Here is a 26,498-nt window from a genome sequence, read left to right on the forward strand (position 1 = left end):
TGTCCTAATGTGATTTGTTAAGTGTGTTTGTGTGTGTGAAAGAAATTTCACTGATTACTTCTGAGCAAAAATCTTGATTTGAATGACTCAACAAAAAAAAAAGAAAAGACAGCATGGGCGCACATCCATCTTGTGTCCAGAAGGGGGTGTAAGTAGAGAGCCTTTCACCAGAGTCTTTCACCCAGAATAAACCGCTGGGCCGAGCTTGTTATCTCCTCTATTCATTTATGGGAGTTGTCTATTTATCAGCAGAATTAAATGCTGTATTTGTTTTATCTTTGTGAACACGGTCTCCTCCCTCTGGGATGATTAGTTTACTAGTTTTCCCCTTGATGACCTGATCTGAGTTCAATTATTGGGTAGAGAAAATGTGCAGGCAAAATTACGAGCAGCAACAATGACAGTATTACTGAGTTCAATGACATTATGACACAGTGTTTCAGCCGTGTAGTTTTCAATTTTTAAAAATTGCTCTACTTTAGGAAAGTGAAAGAATTAAATCAGAAAATTGGGAGACATTCCAAGTTGCTCTTATACTATAAAGACATAGAGAAATTATGAGGAAATAGAATAACAAGTGTGCAATAACAAAATGTACATTGTGCTAGAATATATAACACAATATATATGTATCTATAAATATAAAAATATTAGAAAATTTCAAGAAAATGTTAGAATATAAGAAGAGATGTGTTGTATGGGAAATAAAAATATATTAAATGTGTAAAATATGTGCATCCTACTACTAGTGTGTGACATATAAATGCAATAGTACAATAGGTAACAATTAAATAATAGAGTACTGTGCAACTGAAATATTGCACAGTTAAATTATTATTGCACAAAAAATACAGGGCTTCAAGTCAGTATTGCATGCACAGTTTTGTAGTTGAAATAGTAAAGTATTGCACAGTTTAAAACATAAATAATAAATAAATTAGGGGTTAGAGCTGCTGCTGGTGGGTTAAATAAGTCCAAGGGCCTGAGTGTATTGACCTGTTCATGTGCAGATGTAATTGTGTTGTCAAGGACAAGTACATACACATTTTGAAATCAGGAGAGTTTGAGGTGTGTAATGATAGTGATTGAAATTAGCAACAGACAAAAGGTTTGGTGATTACACTCCACCCATGTGAAGCGTCTTCACTGAGCGTATTTTAAAGTTACATTGCAGAACATTTGTCTTTATATACAAAAATAGTTTTATGAGGCGGCTGCGTGGAGCGTACTTTAATGACAACCTGTCCATAATCAACAGTTGATATGGCACTTATGTCGATAACATAGCCTCCACATGTCACAATCTTTCCCTTTCACCTCCACATAAGAAGCACCATGAGCAACCTCACTAACCTTGCTCATGTGAACTCATGCCACATATGCAAATTTCCACTATCTGGTGTGAGCTCTTTTACAGGCTTGAGGTTAGTTAGACCTTAGGTCATTCTGCTCTGCGTGTCAGCCTGTAACCCTTCACATGTTTGTTATATAGTTCATAGGTCACAAGGATAGCTAGATAATTTTCCTTTGCATCCACTGTGGCTGAAAGAAGGGCAACTGCAATGCAAACATCACAGGAGAACTACACTGCCCTGTAAAGGCAAACATTTGGAATGCCTTTGTTTGTTTGTTTAAAAAGGTCAAAGGTCATGTTCTTTTTTTTTTAAAGATTTACTAACAAGTATGTCAGTACACGACACTAACTGATAACTTGTTTATTCACTCACCTAACTGTTCTCTAGGCAGATAATAATTTGAGGTATGTTGATGTTTTACAGAGGTGGGACAAAGTCATTGGTTTTCAAATTGAAATCAAGTTGCAAGTAGGGCTGCAGGATATATCAAAAAAAGACTTTGCGATTACTTTGACAGCTAGTGCGACTGTAATTTGAGGTGCAGTTTTAGTGGAAATGGTAATTTTTGCATGTCATTTCCACTGAGAGAAATATAAAGATGATGATGATGTAATTTATGCTGGGGTCTGTACCAAACCAGCATGCTACCATATGACTTGAATATGATTTGTAGGCTGGGGCATCTCTGTAGCACCACAATGCTTTATTTATAATGTTTTGTTGTGACACATTTTACCATTATCAGAGAACTGTAGCTCCTGCCATATCCTCCTGAGCCCCTGCATCCTCATATGAGGACATCACATCTTGGGCTTACTTTGGGTGTACTTCACTCTACTTAACTTAGCCCTGTTGTCCTCATTCTTGGACACTTTTTTGTCCCATCTAGTGGCCCTGGCGGAGCGCCGAGAAGACAATCTTCACTATCTAGGGGAAGTAAATGTTGTAACAAGGATTTCCCTCTGTGAACATGCGGGGGGGATCATTTGCACAATACACTAATCCATGTAAAAACAAGATGGCAGCCATCTCTGCCGAGTCAGTCTGCAGCTGATCCCGACACAAAAGTGGACAACTGATGATTGAAACTTGTTTATTTATGATTCATAAAGTTTGTAGTTTGATACAGAATAAAAATGTGACTAATTTTAGCAACAGTAACAAGCTAAGACGCTGTTAATTAGGAAGTACTCGTTTGAGGACACTGGGACTTTATTATCGTTGACAATATTTTGTTTTTATGCTTATTAGGTTCTACTGAATCCAAGTAGCTAGGAGGAATTAAAAATGCATACCAAACAAAAGAGCGAACTCAGGAGGATATATATATTTTGATTGTGCAGCTTTAGTTGGAAGTCTTTTTTATTTTGTCAACTGGAGTCTAAGTCATCAAATCTGTGACTCGAGTCCAAGTCATGTGAATCATGTCCACATCTCTGGTGCTTCATCACAAATTGAGGTGTTGGATTGTGGAGCTTCTAAATATAAATATGCGGCTATAGAAACAGAATGATTTCTAGCAACCCATAAAATATATTTTACCTTTAGCTATAGATTCACAGCATATGAATGCAATGCTAGATTATGCTACGTTTGCAAATAAAAAGGAGGTCAAAGGTCAGCCATGGTAAAGCTGTGACCCAAGGGGAGAGCAAAGTACTGTATCATCCAATAACATATGAAATAATACAAAATGGAGGGCGGGGACCAGACTGCACGGCTCTGCCACCCGTTAACTCGGTTATCATTTATCCAGAAAAAGGGGGGTAAAACTTTTCCCGAGCGGAAACAAAAAGCGGATGTGTGTGTGTCAGCCAAATGCTCTCATGTGCTTGGACGTCATCCGCGCCCCTCCCTCTCCGTTATCCCCTCACTCCTCCCTCTGTCTGCTCCTCTCACTCCGCTCTCGTGCCGGCCCGTCCTCCTCCTCCTCTGCCCGGCCAGACACCCAGACAGACCCCGCCGACTCCCGGGGACACACACCATCAGCTGGGACACGACACAAGACACGAGAAAACACCCTGAATATTTGTGAGGGGAGAAAAACTACAGGTCGCATTGCAGCATCTCACACACTCTCCATCTGTAGACACTTTTTTTTTTTTGTTTCCACCCCCTCTCCCTTCAGTCATTGTTTTTCTTAAGAGGAAAAACAAACTTTGTCCGCCATGGAAAGATGTAAAAATCAGTCCGGATACTAAACTTGGACACAAACTGCGCCCTTCTGAGCTCCACCAGCGGACACTCAACAGGACCGTTAGGTTTTTTTAGCTAGCTAGCTAGGTGGGACCAGGACGACTTTGAGGAAAAATACAAAAACATTTTCTCCTCACACCTCAAGCCGCATTTCTGTCTTCACTACGGGGGAAAACACCAAAGTAAGTAACCTACCGTTTCACTTTCATCTCGGAGAGGAGACATTATTCGTTTGTGTGCGCGTGAGTAGTGGGTTAACGGCGGGCGCACGCTCCGCATCCTCACTTCGCTCAGACGTCATTACGCATTCAAGTAGGACTCTGTTAATTAAATATAACCAACAGGCCCCGGGTTGAGGGGGTTTAACGATTAAAAAAATGTCGGTGTGTTGTTATAGCGACTTGAAAGCACATTAACAACCGTTAATCCGTGTTGTATAATGTGAGGACACGGGGGGCAGCCTGGCGCGTGGCCCAGTGTTGGGTCGGTTTGTAAAGTTTGCTAACTAGCAGCAGATTATGTCACATTATCACTGTGAGTACACAACTACAGCCCGCAGATACAACACCGCCAGTTACAGGCAGGAATACTCCATTTTGGATTATATATTATTAATAACAGTGATTTGTTCCAGTGTGGGACCCCTCCTGCTGCCACCATTGTTGTCGTCACTTAGCTTTCCCACTATTTCCAAGCTACATGAACACCACAGTGGATAATGGTCCAATAAATCCAGCTATGGTTTCTGCTCCAGTCACAAGCAGGAATAGTTTTGTTTGTTTATACCAACCATGAGCACTCATTCATGCTCAAATTAATGCAAATCTATGACATGATAATAAGAAAATATGTGTGCACGTGTTGTCAAACATCATGTTAATCATTGAATTAAGTCCTAACAGTAGTGCTCAAACAATGAGACTATTAATCAAATAGTACAAGGGTGTCAAACTCATTTGAGTTCATATTTGATCTCAAGCGGGCCGGACCAGTTAAACCATTATAGAATAACCTCAAAATAACATTTCCTAGCTACATGAACACCACAGTGAATAATGATCTAATAAATTCAGCCATGGTTTCTGCTCCAGCCACTGGTAGTCCTCATGAAAAGGCTAGAGATACTTTGTTTGTAACCATATATGCGATTTGTTTATAGCAACCTTGAGCACCCATTCATGCTCAAATTAATGCAAATCTATGACATGATAATAGCCAAATGTGTGTGCATGTGTTGTTAAGCTTTGCATCCACTTCAAACATCATGTTAATCACTGAATGAAGTCCTGACAGTAGTGCTGAAACAATGAGACAATTAATCAAATAGCGCAGGGGTGACAAAATCATTTGAGTTCATATTTGATCTCAAGTGGGCCTGACCAGTAACACCGTTGAAGAATAAAATCAAAATGATAACAACGTTCACATTTTTCATTTTCTTTTAGTGTGAAGAAGTATAACTACACTTTTAAACATTTAACAAGTGATGAATGGTCTGAGATATCGCAAGGAAAAAGTGCAATTTCAACAATATGTCTCAGTTTTTCCCCATCCCGTCAGTCTACCACTCACTGCAATAACATTTTTCCACAGTGGAAGCTATTGAAGAAGGAGGTTAAGTTATCCACACCTCACAAACCATTTAAATATCCTCCTGCGACCATGTGTTTCCTCCATATATGACAACATCACATTTTGGGTTTACTTGACTGTACACTTAATTCTACTTAACTTAGACCTGTTGTCCTTGTTCGTGGACACTTTTTGTGTCACTTAGTGGTAGTAAGAGCACAATACACTAATCCATGTAAAAACAAGATGGCAGCCATTTCTGCCAAGTCAGTCTGCAGCCGATCCTGACACAAAAGTGGACAAGGTCCAAAACCTGATCACATTTTCTGATTGAAACTGTAACAAGCTAAGACACTGTTAATCAGGTAGTACTCATTTGAAGACACTGGGACTTAATTGTCATATGCTGTAAAGCCCTGTAAGGCAAATTGTGATTTGTGATATTGGGCTTTATAAATAAAACTGAATTGAATTGAATTGTCATCTCATTTGAGGACATTGGGACTTTATTATCATTGGCAATGTTTAGTTTTTTAATACTTATCGGGCCCTACTGATCCCAAATAGCTATGAGAAATAAAAAATGCACACCAAACAAAAGTTCGGGTCTGAGGAGGATATAAAACTTCTGGCCGTACCTTAGCTGTAGGGTTTTAAGACAGAAGTCTGATACAGATACTTCTTTACTGAAGCTGCTGGTTGACATCATTTTGCACAATGTTTAATATCTTAAAATATGACCACAGGAAGTATTTATTGTTTTTTCAGAGAAATGTATTCTGGTCGGGTCGGAAAAGCCTCTGAGGCAGATTTTACATGAAGTAGGGTACTCATTTAACTTGCTCCTGAAAGCTGCACCTCTTATGTGGAATTTATACTTCTGTGCCGTAGGCTCTGTGTCAACATGGAGCCTATGCCGTAACCTGCGCCATAGCCTGACGTTCATCTCCCCCAGAAATGTAACTACACATTGCAGTGAAGCAGGAAACAAAGCTATTATTTACTTCAATTTCAGAGATAAGAAACTATAAATTGTGAAGACAATAAAGCCTCCACTAAAATAGTATTTAAGTCTTGTGTGTGATTCATCCGTTAGGGATTTATACTTTGTGATTTATCCTGGCTTCATATGAGCAGAGGAAATCTCTGCTCCTTGCTAGGCAAATTTATACAATGTAAAATGCCATAGGCTTGTGCTAATAACGTTAGCATTTTGTATTTGTTTGGAAAACGTGTTTAGTATGACAGTTGTTTTGTCAGTGAACCTTGTGAGTTGTAACAAAGCCAAATTACATACTGTTACCTTTTTTAAATGTTGCTGTTGTCCCTGGTTTTATATGAGAAGAGGAAAAGATTGCCGGCTGGTAGGCTAATTCATACAATGTAAAATGCCATAGACTTGTGCTAATAACATTAGCATGTCTTTATCTGGAAAATGTGTCCAGATAAAGACATGTGTTTGTCTGTGAATGCTGCGAGTTATAGTGAAGCTGATTTGTGTACGTGTGTTTGAAATTGTCTCTAATAAGCCATGTTTAAAGTGTATTTAATGTGTGTTTTGAACCAACTAAACTTTACAGCACTTCACAGAAACCCCGGCGCCGACTAGTGTTTTGGAGGTGTAACTGCAGAGTGACACAGACACAAATTCTCACAATGGCGTAGGCGATATGTGTAGGCTACAGCACAGGGTCTGCTTCCTGAGTATAAATCCCACTTTAGCCTTCACAACTGCTTCAGTATTTGGTGTGCAAAGTCATCTCGTGGGCTGGATTGGACCCTTTGGCAGGCCAGTTCTGGCCCTCAGGCCGTATGTTTGACGCCCCTGGAATAGTGGATTGAGAGAAAATGAATGAGCAATTTTGATAACTGATCAATCGTTTAAGTTTTTTATTGAGTATTCCAGCAGTTGACGATGAGGATTTGCAGCTGGTCTGTGAATTGCATTTCTTTGATTAGGAGTTTGGCCAATTTCAACAGATAATCAATCCATTAATAAATGATTAAAGTGATTGTTGCTGCCCCAGACTAAAAGATACTTACTTACTATCTGTGATTGTCAGTTTAAAAGACTAACTAAATAATTAATTAGGAAGGGAAGCCCTCTTAGTGATGAAAGCAATGCATCCAGGTCAAACATTATATTAGCCCCCCTTAAAACCCTGACAATCTAGATCAACCAAAATCTTTTTAAGCTTTGGTATTTTAGCTTATCTCTCTCTCTAACCTGGACAGAAAATAAGTTCATCTATCGTCTGTCAGTGGTTACAGTTTCTACATCTACAGCTTGTTCCCTGACTAATGAGTAATTCAGTTGAAGGCAGGAATCATTACCATTTAGAGCTCAACTAAAAGAATAGCCTCTTGTATACCCAGGGGCCATCTAACTGCTCTGGGCAAGGTAACTGTACTTACTCAAAAGGCACAATTGGCCTGAATCCAGTCAGAATCCAGGAGAATCAGCATGACAATATTACCCTCACACCTCCTGCCAGGTCCTTTAGAATCAGTCTGCAGACTGATTGAATCTCCACATTAATAATTCATGAGGGTCGCAGATCAGTGTCAGGGGTACTGAAGTTGACTTTCTTGTGATCTCTATCTATAACACAGATGATTGGATAACAGTGATGAAACAGATCACCGCAGACTGGCTGTCTGCCCTTGGGATGATTTTACATTTTCTCCCACATGCAGTATATCATTTACCACAATCTCTGTGTTCTTACCTAACCACTGTAACTTGTACTTTAACTCCAACTGCACTGGATTGTTTTTCAGTCAAACACAGATCCAGAGGAATGTCGAAAATGTGTGTGACTCACCCTCAGAAGAACCCCCTCAAATTGTCCAAGGCATGACCTGAGTTACAGCTGATGAACCATTAACACAGAGCATGCCAGCCGCCTGAACTGACACAATATGTGCATTCAGGATTTCATAGCGTTTACGGTGATCTGCAAACTGCATGTTGGACCTTTATGAAAAGAGGGATGTCAGTACAGAAGGTTGACATACTCAATACTTACCATTTACTGTTATCTATAGTTTAACTAATACTTTTTTAGAGTTGATTCAGGTTGTCACAATACCAGAATTTTAAACTTCCATACAATGCAAGTTTAATTGACAATACTCAATACCTCTTTTAATACCATGCGAAAAGAACAAAATGTCCTAGGTACAGAAAATAGGATCTTTTTTTTTTCTTTTTAGATTTTACAGAGAAAGTCACTGAACACACACCTCCAGTCACGTGGTGGGGTCATTGCTGGGGATTGCTGTAACAGCCACAGGTTGAGGACCAGTTCATTTTCTTTACCAGTTGTCTGATCTTTGCAGCCTTGGGTTGAAAATCTGATTGTAGGTCAGCTTTTTTATGACTTCAGTACTTTCGATACTCTTGCCCGATACTTAATGGAGATAGTATTGTTTTAAATATGTGGTATTAAAAAAGTATTGAACCTTAGAGCTGATAATGTTCTGACAATGGCCACAACCTTGCACCCCCAGGCCAGTACATCACTCATCCAGTATTTTCATCAAACATTTTACTCCAGTAAATACAGCATTTAAATAGGGCTATTGATTACTATCATTATTTGTCAGCTATGGATTTTCTCAATTATCAGTTGGTCCATAGTTGTCAGAAAATCATGAAAAACACCCATTATTAAATCTTCCAGGGGTCAATGTGACCTATTCAAATGTGTAGATGTATCCAACCAACCGTCCATATCCAAATGTATTCAGTTAGCATCATATATGACAGAGAAATCAGAAAAGATTCATATTTTCATCATACCATATTCATATTCAAAGCAAGAATCAATGAATATTAAACATTTTTGCTTGAAGAAATGACTTACAACATTAACTGATTCTCAAAAAAGTTGTTGAATTCATTTTTTTTTTTTTTTTGTGAATTGATTAATTGACCAATTGTTTCAGCTCTATTATATACAGCTTAATGCTACACTTAACCCTAACCCTAACCCCTTAACCCTAGTGAAATATGCAGATGTTGTTACAGTTTTTTTTGTAGCTGTTATCAGAGAAATCCTCCATCTCATCAGCATGGGATGGTATGACTGAGAGATAATTACAGCAGTGCCACAATCGGGGCAATATGTCAGGCTTTGAGCTGGGATTATCTCAAATCTTACTACTCTGGTGCTAATGTGATACCTGAGTTTTAGCACTGATACCTAATTGAACATATTTCATTACCTAACTGTGAGAAATATGTAATATGATTTTTGATTATTTCTTTTCAATTTAACAAAATGAGCTGAACAAGCAACTTTATACAAGAACTTTGCCTAAATGTAGTCTAGATTTAGCCAAAAAAAAAAAAGAAAGGGAACACAGCCTAAATTAAAATTTCCAACATGATATTTTCATGGCCTCAGAAAGTTTAATCAATATCTGTGAACCAGAAGAACCAGAGAGGTAAGGGCCAGGACACATGCTACGTCTTTTACCGCCTGGAAAATGTGAAGTGGGATGCTGGGTACCTACTCTGCCAATATTCAAGGGAGTGGAGGAAGGTTGCGCCTAATGTTGCTAAGCTACCATAACCAGCACCGTATCATAGCCTACATACCATAAATCCCAAGTTCTTAGCTAATCTTCTATAGTATGTAGGCTATTAAAACATTGTCCATGCAACAGGTCGTACAACTCTGGGTAGTCTTGCACTAAAATGATGAGCCTCTCCTCATAGTTATCCTAGACCCAGGGTGCCGAAACTATTTTAAATGGGGGCCACATTAAATCAGAGAATATAACCTGGGCCAGTTGCTTCTCCCTTCATAGTTAGTTATTAAAAGAAGAGTCACATACAAATGAGACAAGACACGCCTGCTCTAGACTGATATTAATGGAAGAAAGATAAGATATGTTGTCTATGTTTGGTTGTTTCTTATCACAGTGCATGCTGTTGCGTTCCAAACCTAATGGCACTCTCACTTTTGAGCGTGCCTTTGGCATGTACATTGACAACAATGGATTTGAGGGCAAACTTGTGATGTCATAGGGTATAAAGTCTGGATCCTGATTTTGTAGACTCACAGAATGTCTGTTTTCTTTTTATACACAAATGAACTTTATTCTGGTGTAGTGTTCTCAGTTCTAAAACAGAAAATATACCCATATACTCAGAACATTCCCCTGGATGCTCCCTACCTGTTAAAGGTGGGAATATCGTGCCATTATGCCGCCATGCTGTATATAAGGTACGATCGCGTAATGGGGGGACATAGTGGTCTTGCCTTTAATCCGCCACAAAAGGTAGTAACAGCACCAAAAACAGTGTATAAACAGGACATTGGCAGGATGGGTGTGACGTTTTGACAAGGTGCTATGTGTGCAACCACACTGCAGGAGATTTAAAAAGTAGCTGTTGCAGTTAGCAGCTAACTCAAAGAAGCACAGCAGCAGTAAATGTGTGCAAATTGGTAAAACAATGAGGTCTGGGAGCTCCTTACCCTTGAGCAGAGGATGAGATCAGCCGCTATATAAAAGGGATGGTAAATGATTGTTATTGCCATGTTAATGCCACTGTTGTTGTTTATAAAGCACTGCTGACGCATATGTCGTGTATGTATACAGTACAGGCCAAAAGTTTGGACACACCTTCTCATTCAATGCGTTTTCTTTATTTTCATGACTATTTACATTGTAGATTCTCACTGAAGGCATCAAAACTATGAATGAACACATGTGGAGTTATGTACTTAACAAAAAAAGGTGAAATAACTGAAAACATGTTTTATATTCTAGTTTCTTCAAAATAGCCACCCTTTGCTCTGATTACTGCTTTGCACACTCTTGGCATTCTCTCCATGAGCTTCAAGAGGTAGTCACCTGAAATGGTTTTCCAACAGTCTTGAAGGAGTTCCCAGAGGTGTTTAGCACTTGTTGGCCCCTTTGCCTTCACTCTGCGGTCCAGCTCACCCCAAACCATCTCGATTGGGTTCAGGTCCGGTGACTGTGGAGGCCAGGTCATCTGCTGCAGCACTCCATCACTCTCCTTCTTGGTCAAATAGCCCTTACACAGCCTGGAGGTGTGTTTGGGGTCATTGTCCTGTTGAAAAATAAATGATCGTCCAACTAAACGCAAACCGGATGGGATGGCATGTCGCTGCAGGATGCTGTGGTAGCCATGCTGGTTCAGTGTGCCTTCAATTTTGAATAAATCCCCAACAGTGTCACCAGCAAAACACCCCCACACCATCACACCTCCTCCTCCATGCTTCACAGTGGGAACCAGGCATGTGGAATCCATCCGTTCACCTTTTCTGCGTCTCACAAAGACACGGCGGTTGGAACCAAAGATCTCAAATTTGGACTCATCAGACCAAAGCACAGATTTCCACTGGTCTAATGTCCATTCCTTGTGTTTCTTGGCCCAAACAAATCTCTTCTGCTTGTTGCCTCTCCTTAGCAGTGGTTTCCTAGCAGCTATTTGACCATGAAGGCCTGATTCGCGCAGTCTCCTCTTAACAGTTGTTCTAGAGATGGGTCTGCTGCTAGAACTCTGTGTGGCATTCATCTGGTCTCTGATCTGAGCTGCTGTTAACTTGCGATTTCTGAGGCTGGTGACTCGGATGAACTTATCCTCAGAAGCAGAGGTGACTCTTGGTCTTCCTTTCCTGGGTCGGTCCTCATGTGTGCCAGTTTCGTTGTAGCGCTTGATGGTTTTTGCGACTCCACTTGGGGACACATTTAAAGTTTTTGCAATTTTCCGGACTGACTGACCTTCATTTCTTAAAGTAATGATGGCCACTGGTTTTTCTTTAGTTAGCTGATTGGTTCTTGCCATAATATGAATTTTAACAGTTGTCCAATAGGGCTGTCGGCTGTGTATTAACCTGACTTCTGCACAACACAACTGATGGTCCCAACCCCATTGATAAAGCAAGAAATTCCACTAATTAACCCTGATAAGGCACACCTGTGAAGTGGAAACCATTTCAGGTGACTACCTCTTGAAGCTCATGGAGAGAATGCCAAGAGTGTGCAAAGCAGTAATCAGAGCAAAGGGTGGCTATTTTGAAGAAACTAGAATATAAAACATGTTTTCAGTTATTTCACCTTTTTTTGTTAAGTACATAACTCCACATGTGTTCATTCATAGTTTTGATGCCTTCAGTGAGAATCTACAATGTAAATAGTCATGAAAATAAAGAAAACGCATTGAATGAGAAGGTGTGTCCAAACTTTTGGCCTGTACTGTACGTCATACTAGAGATCGACACTGTTGTGTTACATGTCACGCCCATCATGCCTCTTTAGGTTGCGTGATGCTGGAATGGAGTGTATAATCACACACAATGATGCCGCTGTTGTTTGGTCATGTGGAAAATGCAAAGGAGCCATGAAGAAGGGACTTTGTAGCGGCCCTACAGTGCGATCTCTGTGTAAAAGTTTTAATGTCATCTGTTACATCTTTGCCAGTTCATCATCTGTGGAGCAGCTCCAGAATTGATGACATTGCAAGTTTAATTTTGAGCTCTCTAGTGGATTTGGGAAAGAGTTGTTTATGTTTACTCATATATTTGGACCGTCTAAGATCATAGTAATAATGTATGAATTTAAAAAATGGGTGTGGTTCCCCTTTAAATTCATAAAGTATCTGATCAAAGAATCTGAATACGCATTCAGTGCCAGCGTTCAGTAACTAACAGGTTTTTACTTGGGGCTAGAGTGTACAAAAAGTATTGAACTTGACACCCTGTCCATACAATGCTGTTTTGTATTATAACCGAATATGAGCTACAGGAATGTTCGAGGCCATACAATAATTTAGGACTTATCTGAGTGACTCCGCCTCATTCTGACTCAGTTGTCTCGTGACCTTTTGTGATATCAGCATGTCTTCGATGAGCTGTTCTGTCTCTGTCTTCTCAACCTTCACACTTGAGGTACAGAAAACTCAGCTTTGACCTCTCCTATGTCTAAACTGCTCGTCTCTGAGTGTCTTTTAAAAGTTCTGGTTTGAATGAGTCATCTGTCAGCGAACAACTTAAGTATGGATGGATATGAGTAAATGGGTATTTATGCACACATAGATGGTACGTTATGAGTGACTCACTGCTACTGTCTCATGACTTATGTTCCTCTTGTCGACTCACTCTCCTATCATTCAGATAAACAAAGTATTGGGTGACTGTAAAACTCCATTATATGTTATTCATTGATGGAGGGTGAATGGGAAAGCCCTCTTGCTATGTTGGCAGTATGTTTACATTCTCAGCATATTCCTGGACTCTGTACCAGGTTCCAACATGGTCTGTTTAGGTTTTCCTCTGAGGCTTGTTCCCTTTATGTCATCTGTATTCTGAGAAACTGCATTATGAGTTTGTAAACTTGGGATCCAGGTAGAGCTGAGGAGATATCAGCAACATCTGGAGCTGTAATCTGCCAGGCTGAAGTTGGATCTGTGTTTACAATCACCACATCCTTGTAATGTATATTCATAGTGGGGAAGAGAGAGGAGACAGTGAGAGAACTTCCTTTCTCCCTCCCCTGCCAGAGGCATCCTTTATTTTTATTGGACCTTTGAAATGGTCAGAGTCTGGTCATATGATCCTGTGGGCCAATGGAACGTGTTGTTAGGAAAGCTGTGGGGGGAAAAGAGCTTTAACACACTGAATTCACCAGATGATCTCAACTAGAAACACTAAAAATATCCTCTTGAATCCTAAATCGCCTCCGCACGGCAGCAAAGCAAAATATAAAGAATTATTCTTTCTTTGGTGACAAGTATTTCGTCCTGATTGTATGTTTTTGGGTGTTGGTGCACATGTGTATGCTGAGCCTAATTACACTTATTAAGAGTTTACAGTCTCATTTATGACAGAGAAATCAACATGGTCTACCTGTCTGCATTCCTCAACACGTCTACCCTTTGAACCATGTTCACTTGCGCTCAGAAGCTCATTTAGTTATTTGTCTTTGGTTAGATTACACTGCTTCTAATGGAGCCAGACATGCACACAAACAAGCTGTTCAGCAGACCTCATAAGATCTGGCAGGACACTCCAGGAGAAGTGAGATGTAGTGCTACTGAAGTGGAAGAGTTGGCAAAATAACTGGGAAAAATATGTCACCCTTCCCAGTCCACCACCACCTGGGAAGGACGGGGAGAGAAAGACAGAGAGAGAGAGAAGGGAGAGCCCAGCGCTCGGCCAGCCGTGCTGTTGCAACAGGAAATGGGGGCCATGACTAACGTGACATGATGTGGAAAATAACCAACACGCTCAAGCATGACACCGTCTCTTGGACAGTGTCAGAGGCTACGAGTTGCAGCAATATGTTTCGTCTTTGGGATTGGCTCAGTGAAGGGTGGTCTGTCAGTGTCAGACACCAAGAGCTGATCTGAATACATCGTATTTAAAGACCAAATTAGGGACTAAGACAAAGAAAAGGACACTGATGCAAAGAGCCAGACATCACACTTCAGTACTTTTTTGGTATGGACCAAAATGTGCCTGTATAATCAATTCAAAAAGTTTTAAAAGCCAGCGTGAAATATCCAGTCAGATTTCTGAATCTAACCTGATGCAGTCTTCTAAATCAGACTTTCTAAAATAAGTGCTTGTGCATCTGCTTGTGTTAAGACAGCATATAGGAGTTAAGCAACTTTTGTAAAGCTAAAAATGGAAAGGTAATTAATTAATTAGTCTATCGACAAACAAACAAACAAAAAAAAATTCTCACTGATTAATTGTTCGAATCGCTTTTTAAGCAAAAATGTCGAAGATATTCTGATTTAATATCAGAATTAAATGTGAATATTTTCTTTGTTTTTCTTGTTTTTGAGATTTTGTAGAACAGTCGCTTCTTTACGGAAATAATGTGTAGATTATTAGATAATGAAAATTGCAGTGTTGCAGCTAAACTTTCATTCCAGTATGTGGGATTTGGGGGTATATACAGAAAGATATGGTGTATAATATTCATAACTATGTTTTTATTAGTTTATAATCACCGGAAAATGAAAATCATTGTGTTTTCTTAACTTAGAATCTACATACATAGTGGGTCGTCTTCCGCAGAGTCCACCATGTTGTTTCTACAGTAGCCAAGAAGGGACAAACCAAATGCTGGCTCTAGATAGGGCCATTTGTGTTATGTGTTTTCACTTTGGCCACTGTAGTTTTCTGACATGCTTGGGACATTTTAATTTCATTTCATTTATTTTATATATAAAGACAATGTACATTATTCAACATTTCTGTAAATGTGCCAGTGTTAACCAGATGGCTAATTTTCTTTTTTTATAGCTATTTTTGAGGAGGGTTTTTTTGCCTTTAGTTGATAAGACAGCTGTTAGCGTGAAGGGAGGAAAGAGAGGGGGGACTACACGCAGCAAAGAGCTGTAGGTGGCTAGGACAAAGCCCTTGTACATGGGCTGCCCGCTACACCAGGTGAGCCAATGGGTGCCCCCCCAGCTGGCTAATTTTCAACTGCAGTCCATTGGCAAGATGTTTTGAATCTAATATTCAGGAGAAGTTTCAGTCAGTTGCATTCTGCAACCTCACCACTAGATGCCACTAAATCCTTGACACTGGACCTTTAAGTCACCTTTTATCCAATCAGATTTCTGAATCTGACCTGATCTATTCTTTGATCAGACTTTCTGAAATAAGTTCTGGTGCGTCTGCTTGTATTAAAACAGCATTTCACATTTAGCAACTTTTGTAAAGCTAACAATGAAAAGGTAATTAATTATTTAGTCCATTAACAAACAAACACACAAAAAAATCGAATTAATTAATTATTCGAGTCACTTTTTAAGAAAAAAATTAGATACTCTGATCCTATATCAAAATTGAATGGGAATATTTGCTTTTTCTGGAGGGACAAACTTTATTATATAAATAATGTGTTGATTATTAGATCATGAAAATGATTGCAGTGTTGCAGCCCTTAACATGGGGCGCCCGCTCCACCAGGTGAGCCAATGGGCGCCCCCCAGCTGGCTAATTTTCAACTGCAGTCCTTTGGTGAGATGTTTTGAAACCAATACACGGGAGAAGTTTTGGTTGGTTGTAATCTGCAGGCTCACCACTAGATGCCACTAAATCCTCCTTACTGGACCTTTAAATCACCTTTTAGGCAAAAAAGGTACTCTGGGTACTATGTTAGTGTTAAATGCAAATATGTTTTAGTCGTACATGGTAGTAAACTGAATACTTTGGAGTTTTGGACTGTTGGTCTGAAGAAACAACGAATGTGAAGAAATCGCCTTCTGGTACAGGGAGTTTTGATATACATTTTTTAAAATGATGATTGTTTATTTATCATTCTTGTGAATCTAATGCATGAGGTGCACTGTTACTTTGTTCAGAAGTCCTTGTCAAAACTGGGTTACCACACTGCTTCTTCTCTTTAGGCAAATCTATATTAGCTCTTTACACCCAAGTCTAATTTCAGCTGCATATTTTAAAGATAGCCAAGGGAGGGAGAGCATTACACATGACTTTGGCTCTGTGCGCCAAAGAGGGAATCCTTCTTGATTACTGGCAGGGATCAGCAGGGCGAGGACGCGAGTGGAAGTGAAGCGGTTACAGGGCTTTGGCATTTACAGCTGCAGTGGGTGGGGAGGGAAGTTACTGTAGATCTGCAAGGGGACTTCAGAGATGGAGTATGTGGGGGCGCCCCCGCTGCTCTGCACATATGGATGAATCATGACTCACATCTCTGAGACCCGACTTTCTCCCTCACCGCCACCCCTTTTTACTCTCTTTCTCCGCCACTCCCTGAACGTAGCAGCAGAAATATTCATCTCTGTACTCTCTGAAAGAAAAAAAAACTGCTCTTGTTGCAGCTGCTCTCAACTGTTTAGGAAAGTGCTGGTGTTGAAAGCACGAAGCTCAGTTGTTGGTCTGATTTCTCCACCCTCACGTGGGCCTCCTGAGCTGAGCTCCCTGCATGCTGCTTGTGCTCTGTTATATTCATTAGGAAAAACCTACAGGCAGGCCTCCAATGAGAGGGAAACATTGGTGCCATCATCTAATTCTCTTAATTACATGGTCGCAAACATTCCCAATCACAGATGTCTTCCCCTACACACAGCCAGGCCTGTATAGCTGCAGTGTTTAAAGCAAGCCCCCATAGATTGTTTGTGCATTCACATTTTAGGTGGAACCACTTTTTTTTTAGGGTGTGTACTATGCTTCTGGAACATGCGTATCTTGGGTCTTGAGACTTTGATTTCACAACCTAATAAACTCATAAAGGTGGTGCTGACTTCTTGTGTGTCCTGTGTTGCAGGATGCTGTCGGAGCTGAGCGAGTGGTTCTGGCAGGAGCGGCTGTGGTTTCCAGAGGGCCTGGGCTGGGCCGACCTGGAGGATCGGGATGGACGAGTATACGCCAAAGCCCATGACTTGTGGGTGGCGCTGCCCATCGCCCTCGTTTTCCTCATTATCCGTCAGATCTTTGAAAGGTCAGTACATTTTTCACGCTGTCTCACTCCATATCTGTGCCTCTCATCTCCGTCTTTGGTCGTTAATTCAAACATTTGCTTTCTCTATATTTACCCTTTTTTTGTGTCCTTCTGTCCAGTCTAACTCTCATCTTCTTCCCTCGACTGACTCTCCTTTAGACTGCCCATCAGTTATCTCATCCTCATCATCCTCTGACCCACAATTACATTATTTAACTCCAGCATGCAGTTTATATCTCTTGCTTTATATCTCAGCAATTATTTAATACTCCCACTGCTGTTTCCTGCTATATACAGGGTTTCTATGGTCGTGTCATTTCCCGGAAAAGTTATCAAATTAGAAAAACTGTTTTCCAGGCCTGGAAATGGTTTGAAATTAACAGAATGTTTTGGGAAAAGTTTGAAACATATACATTGTTTTGGCTATTGTTAGATCCCCAAAACCTGTCTGACATTAAGCGAAACATGTTCCTTGTATTACTAATTTAAACCCTTGTGACTGTTGAAACATCACTAGTATCACGTGATACACATAGACCAGAGTGAAATCACGTCATCACTAAGGCTGCACCCTGTTTTAGGGGAAAAAAACACCAAAACACAGGAAAATGACAGAAAGATGTCTGGTAGCGGGTTAACCAAGGCTTTCACACTGAAATTTGAGGCTCATACAATTCGTGAATATTCACTGTCAGTGTGGTAAATAGCGAAATGATGCTGGTGTCAGTTACTGCTGATGGATAGCTAACATATCCTGAAGAAGACTCATACAGTAAAGCAGCATCAGGCTGTCCTCTCCAACTAAATCTCAGCCCCGATCAAACCGCTCAGCTATTAACAGTTTGGCTGTTTACAGTCAACAAGCCACACAATACCTCTTTACAATCGTCTTGCAAAGTACCCGTATGCGCCGGTCTGGTCTATTAGCATATTGGCGGCAGGAATGTCTAATGAGCTGGCATATTTAGCAAGCACGAGCAGTTATACTATTCGCAAATGCCTGGGAAGTGCATGTTTAATAATGTATGGCTATATTGTTATATACATAGGCCTCTCCAGTTATACTATATAAAGAAAGTACTGAAAATGGGGTAAAATATTATGGAAAAGTTGGGGAAAAGTTTTGAAAATTCATGGGTAAAAATGAGTGGGAATGCTGTATGTATGAGGTAAAGCTCCAAGTGACTCATATTGTTTATCACACGAGCACAGTGTTCCTCTTTCCAGCAGCTAATCTTTTGGAGATCACACATCGTCACATCGTTACAAAGTCCACATGTGTTTTATTGCTGATGCAAAACTGCTCTCTTCCTCAGTATTGGTTTTATTCCTAACTCCCATCCAGTCATATGGTCATAAATTAATAATGTGGGCAAACAGGATACTTGATGAGTAAGACAAGACAAACAAGCAGTGCCAATGACAGTGTTATTCCATTTACATACATAAACATGAATGATGCTTGTTGCTCTGTGGGTTACCACACCACACATGGCAGTGAGGCCGTCATGGGGCAAAGTAACTCTGGTATTAAACACTCTCCTCTTGTTATCCTGACTTTAATCATCTTAACCTTGAATGATTTAAATTGCTTTTTATGTCTGTTACTTATAAGTGTCCTTTACCTCAAATTGGAGTCAATAGTTTTTTGCAAATTAAGAGTTTCGTAGCCTCTTTTCAACTGCAGAAACTTTCCCTAGGAATTAGGAAACTTCTGAGGAACTCATTGCATTTAAACTGCAGGGACCAGGGTCAAAATTAATGTGCGATAATCGTCACAGTATACAATATTACACAATTATTGTTGTTATTTTCATCAGTTGTAATGACCCTTAAAGTAATGAAAACGAAGGGTTTGTTTTTTGGTTGAAAACTTGAAAAATGTGTTATAAGTGATGTGTATGTGTAAAATTAATATAAATAAAATAAAGGTGAGATTCTCCCTGTGGTTACATTTTTTGTCCAAAACCATAGATAAGTAAAATGTGCACAGTATTATAAGTGTTCATTTTCATACAATGGTATACCTTAAAACCAGCATACCACTGCAGCCCTAGTGTCGGGGACATTTCTCCCCCAAAAAGTCCCTGATCATCTCTGAAAGTACAGGAACTTTGATGGTGGGGTTTGCAGGGATGATTGATGCAAACTGGTCACACACAGACAACGCTGCTGCATTAGCTTGTGTACCGCTTCATTCATAAAACAATGAAGAACCCGCTTTGTCTGATAACATTACAAGTAAAGTGGGCCGCCCAGTGGCTCACCTGGTAGAGTGGGTGTCCCAGGTACAAAGGCCAAGTCCTTGCCACAGCGTATGCAAGCTTGATTCCAGACTGTGGCCCTTTGCTGGACACCATCCCCCTGCCTCCCACCCACTCACGCCACCAGCTGTCCCAATAAACAAAGGCAAAAATGCCAAAAAACAATCTTAAATAAAACAAACATAACAAGTAAAGTAAGGTTTTTCTGTCAACTTCTCAACTAATTTAAAAAAAGACAGAGAGAAAGGGATCGACCATTGAGCACGGGCAAACGAGCAGAGAAAAGGAGACAGCACTGCGATGCTGTGGGAAAGATGCTATTTTCTGATTGTTTCGTGGTGGATACCTTTTGAAGCAGTGGTTCTCAACCTTTTTTCATGTCAGTGACTCCTAAATTAATACACATTAGGTCATGGTACCCCATTTGATAAGAGTTCGCTTCAGAGACCTCCATCTAAAAAGATTTTTTTTGTTAGATTAGGACCAGAGAACTAAAGTTGTCAACTACAGTTGAGGAGATAAACATAGAGGGTCACTCTTATTACTGCTAGGGTGCTTTTCAATATGCTAACATGACCCCTTGCTTGCATCTCTTCCACGCGTCTTAGCTTCTTCCAAGCAAGAATGTTAGAGAGAGACGTGACGAAGAGAAGTGTAGGATACTCCTGCATTTCCGCACTCAAAGCTCCTCTAGAAGCCTCCTCTCTCCTTGCTCCTCATCTCCTTTGGGGTATGTCATTATTGAGGTGTGTTTAAGGGATTGAAAGATCCTTCAAAACTGGGGAGAGGAATCGATTTCCAGGTCATGGGAGGAGAGAGGATACTTGGAGGCGTGGGTTTGCATAATGAAAAGCGCCCTTTCTCACAATTGGCTCACTTCTATAGTGGCTTAAATAGTGAAAATAAACTATTCCCCATTTTTTGGGGACCCCTTTGAAGCTCCATCAGGGACCTGTGGGTGTGTGCGGACCCCTGGCTGAGAACTGCTGCTTTAAAGGACAAAGAAATAACCGTCAAACACTCAACAGATGATTTACTGTGGAGACAGACATGCGTAGTTCATCCTCCTGTGTTTCATTTGTTTAACCCAACTTTCACTTTTAGATGGAATGAGCGGGCACACTGAACTAAAGTCTGCAGAGTGTGTTCACGCCTGTGACCACCAGCAGCCGTCGTCCCGTCATGTAACTTTTTTTTATATACGTCATCAGAATAATTTGCCTAATCTTCACAGGTCTTTGGACTGCAGTGGAGATGCAGATAGCGATGGACTGAAGGAACCTTTGAGTTCCTGGGACTATATGTCCTGGGAAGTTATGATTGCACCCTGCACTGTCTTTACCTTCTCTACATTTCATCTCCTTTTAATCTCCACAACCTCTCTGTGATTGCAGGACGGTGGCTACGCCTCTGGCCTCTCTGCTCGGGGTGAAAGAGACAGTGCGGCTCAAGGTCCCTCACAACCCCACACTGGAGTCCTACTACTGTAACATTACCAAAAACCCCAAACAGGTACATCTTCATACACACACTTGTACACACTTCAGAAAGACAGAGCAGTGTGTTTCCGTGTGTGTTGTCAGGAAATCAAATACTTCAATCTGACCTCTTTGTGCTCTTCCCAGACTTCAATAGCGAGTCTTTGCAAGCAGACTGGCTTTTCAGAAAGACAAGTGCAGCGATGGTTCAGGAGGCGAAGGAACCAGGACAGGCCGAGTTTGCTCAAAAAGTTTCGAGAGGCCAGGTAAACACACACACACACACACTCACACACACACTTTTAAACATACACGGTATGCACACATGTCTATAGAGCTATGGAGCAGGTTGAAACAGCTGCCAACGCTTGCGTTCCTCCGGCTATATGAGCACATTTCTGAGGGCAAAAGTAGCCCTCTATTTTTAACATGCACTCATTACAATGCCACACTGCTGCTGCCATGCCTGTAGCCCCGACTCTTCTCACACACACAAATCCAGCCATCCATACTCATTAGTACAGGGCCTCAACAACAGGGGACTCTGTCACCACCGATGGTTATTCTTATATGTGAGCATTAAGTGAGTTAAAACAACAGCATGATCACCTGATAATACGAGGCCACTGAAACTAGTGACTAGTGTCAGCTGTCAGGTTTCACACCGCAGCAACAGATGACACGACAGATAACCATATCTGTAAGAGTGCCATAAACAGTAGCAGATAGCGTGATGCTGTTAGCATCATTAGGACTGACACGCAGGCAAACCTTTAGATATGCATGTCGTCAAACACTTCCATAGATGATCTGCTAATGCTGTAGTCCACCTCATGTGTTCAATGTGTAACTTCACTGTAGTGACTTGACTGTCGTTACCATCAGCTTCATTGCCATGGTCATTGTTCATGTATGTCGACAGAGCTATAAAAGCTTTTTTATGTGACTTAAAGGGTCAGTTCACCAAAATTATAAGAAGACGCAGATCTTATTGTGAGCAGTTTTCACTGAAACAGAAGAAATGTCCATCCCAGTCTTTGGAAACAGCAGATGCCGGAAAAACAATCTTACCACAAGGTCCACTTCTGAGCACTTTAGTATTTTAAAAGTTAGTTTTATCTTTCCCCTAAGTCTGTCTTAAAACAATAGTAAAGAGTCATTTAAGGCCCATGAGATTGCTGTAATCATTTCTCCTGTTTATACTGGACAATAAAAGATTCAGGGATGTGTCTGTTTACATACAGGCACTAAAACAGCATAGTGGTTGTGCACATCCAAAAACTGTTTCAGGCAGGTGCTGGACTAATAAAAGATGGCAATAAAAATATGAAGAAAGATCTGAAGAGGAGCATTAGCTTGAGACGTCACCTGTGGATGTGCTAATAAACTGCTTTAAAGGCAGTATGCAGACCTCTCTTTGTGTTATTTATTACATACAGACACCTGACTTTTGTTTTAATGTGTTTTTTAATTTTAGTTTCAGCAAATTATATAATCCTATTCACAGTTTTGCCCACTGTACGGACATATGTCCATCCCATCCTTGTGAAAACAATATCTCAAGTTCCCCTCGAGAAAATTTCTTTAAATTTGGCACAAATGTCCACTTGGACTCAACAATCGACAGATTAGTTTTTGGTGGTCATAGGTCAAATCTCAAGGCCACTGTGACCTTGTCCGTCTCATTCTTGTGAGCGTGATATGTCAAGAACATTTTGAGGGAATTTCTTTAAATTTGGCACAAACGTCCACTTGGACTGAAGAATTAACTGAAAAGAATTTTTGTGGTCGAAGGTCAAAAATCAAGGTTAAGGTCAGTGTGACCTCACAAACCATGTTTCTGTCCATAACTCAAGAATCTATACGCTAATTATGACAAAACTTCACACAGATGTCTAATGGGATAAAATAATGACTTGATTAAATTTTACATCCAAAAAGGTCAAAGGTCAACTTCACTGTGACATCACAATGTTTCCTGGCCATTATTCAATGTCATATCTCAGGAACAGAAAGGAAAACATTTAGTCAGATACTTAAATAGTGACACTAATCTTGGATGCCCACCTTGAAACTGTGCTGATTGTATAGATCTTCTGTGCTGCGGGGCAACAATGGGTGCGAAGAGTCCATGTTTTCACAGACATGGATGTAAACTGTAAGAGAAACTTGACTGGTGCACAGAGGCATAAAACTGCAGGGTGGTATTTCTAGTTTCTGTTTTTTTCTCTTTTTTAGCAGTGGTAATAACGATTTTATATTTCAAAACGTTTAAGGTTCAGGTTTACCTATATGACGGAGCTGTCTGTTTCATTTCACTCGATGACTTATGGAGAAGAGGTGGGATTTAATAAGTTTATACTTCTTTCCACTGCTTTTCAGATGTGTAAGTCAAAGTAACAAGACACTGACAACTGCTCTTACATTGTGCTTTTCATTATTTGTAAATATTACTTTCTTTCATTTTTGTATCATCATGTTTTTTTACACAGGTAAATATCAAATATCAAAAATCAATATTAATATCAATATCAACATTGATTTTAGTGTGTCCGCCCCATTTTTAAGACTATTTTAGTGTCTGATACAACTCGTCCTCACCGTCCATTTGAATTCCCTCCTTGGAAATGACTTCATGTGCTCCCGTGCTGACTTTTATTTTAAGACAGACTTTAGTAAAAGTGAATCTCCCCTTTAAACGTGTCTCATGAGTCCTTAAAGTGCTCAGAAACACCTCCAACATCTACATTTCCACGCAGCAGCGCAACTCCATCAGCTGAGATTGTTTTTGTCGCCCTATAAAAAGTGTCAGCAGTATGTCCTGTGTTATCCACGTTAATGGTGATGCTGTTGCAGAGGAATTTTGTGAAATGAAATGAAATTCGGCTTCTTCATTGTGTTGTGATGGAGGCAGAATAATTCAAAACCTGAGCAAAACTATCTGCATAACTAAAATATAAGGTGTTTGTCATTTTGGTGAAGTGACCCTTTAATCTGTGAAGGTTTAGACTTGTGTGTGTGTGTGTCTGTGTTTGTTGTATATATAAGTGTGTGTGGATGATGATGTTTAAGCAGACTGATGTCCTGACATATGTGCAGACGTGCATGTGACTGCATGTTTGTCGCTCCCTGGTCATGGTGTGTCTTTCGCTGTGTGTGTTACGGCATTTCTCCTCTGAATCAGTCTGTTGTTTGCCGGGCGCACAACAGGCTTTCTGTTTCTCGCCCTTACTTTCCCCCACTGGTGTTGTGTCCTCACACTCACACTGTCTCCTCTTTCTCTGTGTCCACCTTTCTGTGCTTGTCTTTGTCCGTCTTTTTGTCTTCCTGCTCCTGTGGGGGGTCTTCTCTGTACACCTGTACTGAGAGGCTGTAGTGGGAAAAGGCCCCTCGCTGTCTCTGTTACGGGATATTAACAGGGAGGAAACTCTCTGACAGACAGCTTTCATTGTGTGACAGCACGTGCTTGGCTGTGTGTGTGTGTCCTGATTTGACATTCTCAGCGTAGTTCACCAGATTTTTCCAGGCTGTTCACTCAGCCCAGCATTTCTTTCCAACTTGGCACTCTTGTGTGTTTGTGACTGTGACTGAGAGTTTGTGTGTATGTGATGTGTTTATGTGTCTGCTGGTTGAAAATGTGTATATTGTCTTTTCCCCATTGACTGAGTAGAAAGTGTGTTTGTATGTGTGTGTGTTCTCTTGCAGTTGGAGATTTACCTTTTACCTTCTTGCTTTCATTGCTGGCCTGGCCGCCCTCATCGATGTGAGTACCGCCATGTTAACCTCGACCCTTCCTCCTCCTCCTCCTCCTCCTCCTCCTCTCGTCTCTTAATGTTCACATGCTCATCTGTCACCTGCCCCGCCATCGTAACGTGACGGGTTCATCGGTAGTCTGTCTTTTTTTGCTGTGATAACTTCACCTCTCCCACTGTCAGAGGGGCAGCGTTGACTCATTGCCATGCTGAGTCAGTTGATATAAATACACCTGCCGCGCTCTGCTGTCTCATTCACATCCCATTTCTCCTTCCAGAAACCTTGGCTGTATGACCTGAAGGAGATGTGGCAAGGTTTCCCTGTGCTGGTAAGTCTCTGGGTGTCTCTTTACACTCAACGCACAAGGGTTTCTGCAGACAAGTCTTACAAGCACTGAATCTTTTTCTATCATCTAGCTTCCCATAAGTATTAAAGTCCAAGCATTCCAATTTTTGTTTGAAGTGCACATGTTTTAGTGTCAAAATTTTCCCAAGCACTACTAAAACATTTATCCTCGTGACCTGACGTAGCTTTCTGGATGATGACATTGCTACATGTAAACCCCCCCAGCCCGCCTCATGTGCCTCTTCACGACTGAGCCAAGCCTTCTTTGAGAATTGTGTGCTATCAATCTTCCAAATCAGCTATATCCCTAAGTAATGTACTGCTGCAGACGTCACGATAGTTTGGATCCAAAAATCACACAGATCAAGGCAGAGGTAGACCACCATCTCCTGCGTTCTGCAAGTTAAATCCCAATTTTCGTCAGAGGACTGGTGGCTTTGAAGATAGAGATATAACAGCTTCCTTCCCCCGTCTCCTTCTCTAAACTGGCTGCGTGCCATCTGCCGTCTACTGTAGGTAATACACTGACTATAGATGAGTACTTCCTGCAACCACACTTCATAAAATCTCATTTCAGTTCTTACGATAATTATTATCAGTGCTCTAACCCAGTGGTTCCCAACTGGTGGGTCACGGTCCAAAAGTGGATCACGGGTCCATTCTGAATGGGCCGCGAGTGAAAACAAACTTATCAAGTTTGTACAAAACACGCTTTATTTTTAGGTGCAGTGGGTTTCCGGCACAGTGCTATTATTTTGAAGTGCCATTTCCTGCTGTAGAGTGAGTGACAAACAGACAGCTACTTGACAGAGACAGCAAACTAGCTTGACGACATGGACAAACACAAGTATGACCCCGAATATATTCAACTGTGTGGACCAAGAACTAATGACTAAGAAGAAATCTGGACCCTGTGGCTGGACCAGTTGGGAACCACTGCTCTAACCTAGGTCACTGCTTTTTGCTTACGGCTGAGTGGGCGATTCCATTTGAAAAACCTAGAAAATAACACAGATGGAGATTAAAACGTGTTCTTCAATGAATATTTTCTCTTGCCTACTGAATGTTTTTTGCAC

General features: G+C 40.7%; 1 protein-coding gene across 2 annotated transcripts in view; it reads left to right on the top strand.

The window, feature by feature from the left end:
• Positions 1 to 3,236: 3,236 nt before the first annotated feature.
• The window catches only part of cers2b (ceramide synthase 2b), a 31,359-nt gene continuing 8,097 nt past the window's right edge, over positions 3,237 to 26,498 (top strand). Inside the window, exons 1-6 of one of the 2 annotated variants that reach the window (XM_033641352.2) lie at positions 3,237 to 3,733; positions 17,409 to 17,582; positions 21,241 to 21,358; positions 21,472 to 21,590; positions 25,030 to 25,087; positions 25,355 to 25,405. In XM_033641352.2, the coding sequence (XP_033497243.1) occupies positions 17,410 to 17,582; positions 21,241 to 21,358; positions 21,472 to 21,590; positions 25,030 to 25,087; positions 25,355 to 25,405 (519 nt within the window). In that variant the 5' untranslated portion in view covers positions 3,237 to 3,733; position 17,409. Of the gene's footprint in view, positions 3,734 to 12,983; positions 13,052 to 17,408; positions 17,583 to 21,240; positions 21,359 to 21,471; positions 21,591 to 25,029; positions 25,088 to 25,354; positions 25,406 to 26,498 lie in introns of those variants that run through there. The other variant, XM_078171587.1, reaches the window with a different exon arrangement.

The sequence above is a fragment of the Epinephelus lanceolatus genome, chromosome 10 (assembly GCF_041903045.1).
Source record: "Epinephelus lanceolatus isolate andai-2023 chromosome 10, ASM4190304v1, whole genome shotgun sequence".
In the NCBI taxonomy this organism is placed as follows: Eukaryota; Metazoa; Chordata; class Actinopteri; order Perciformes; family Serranidae; genus Epinephelus; species Epinephelus lanceolatus.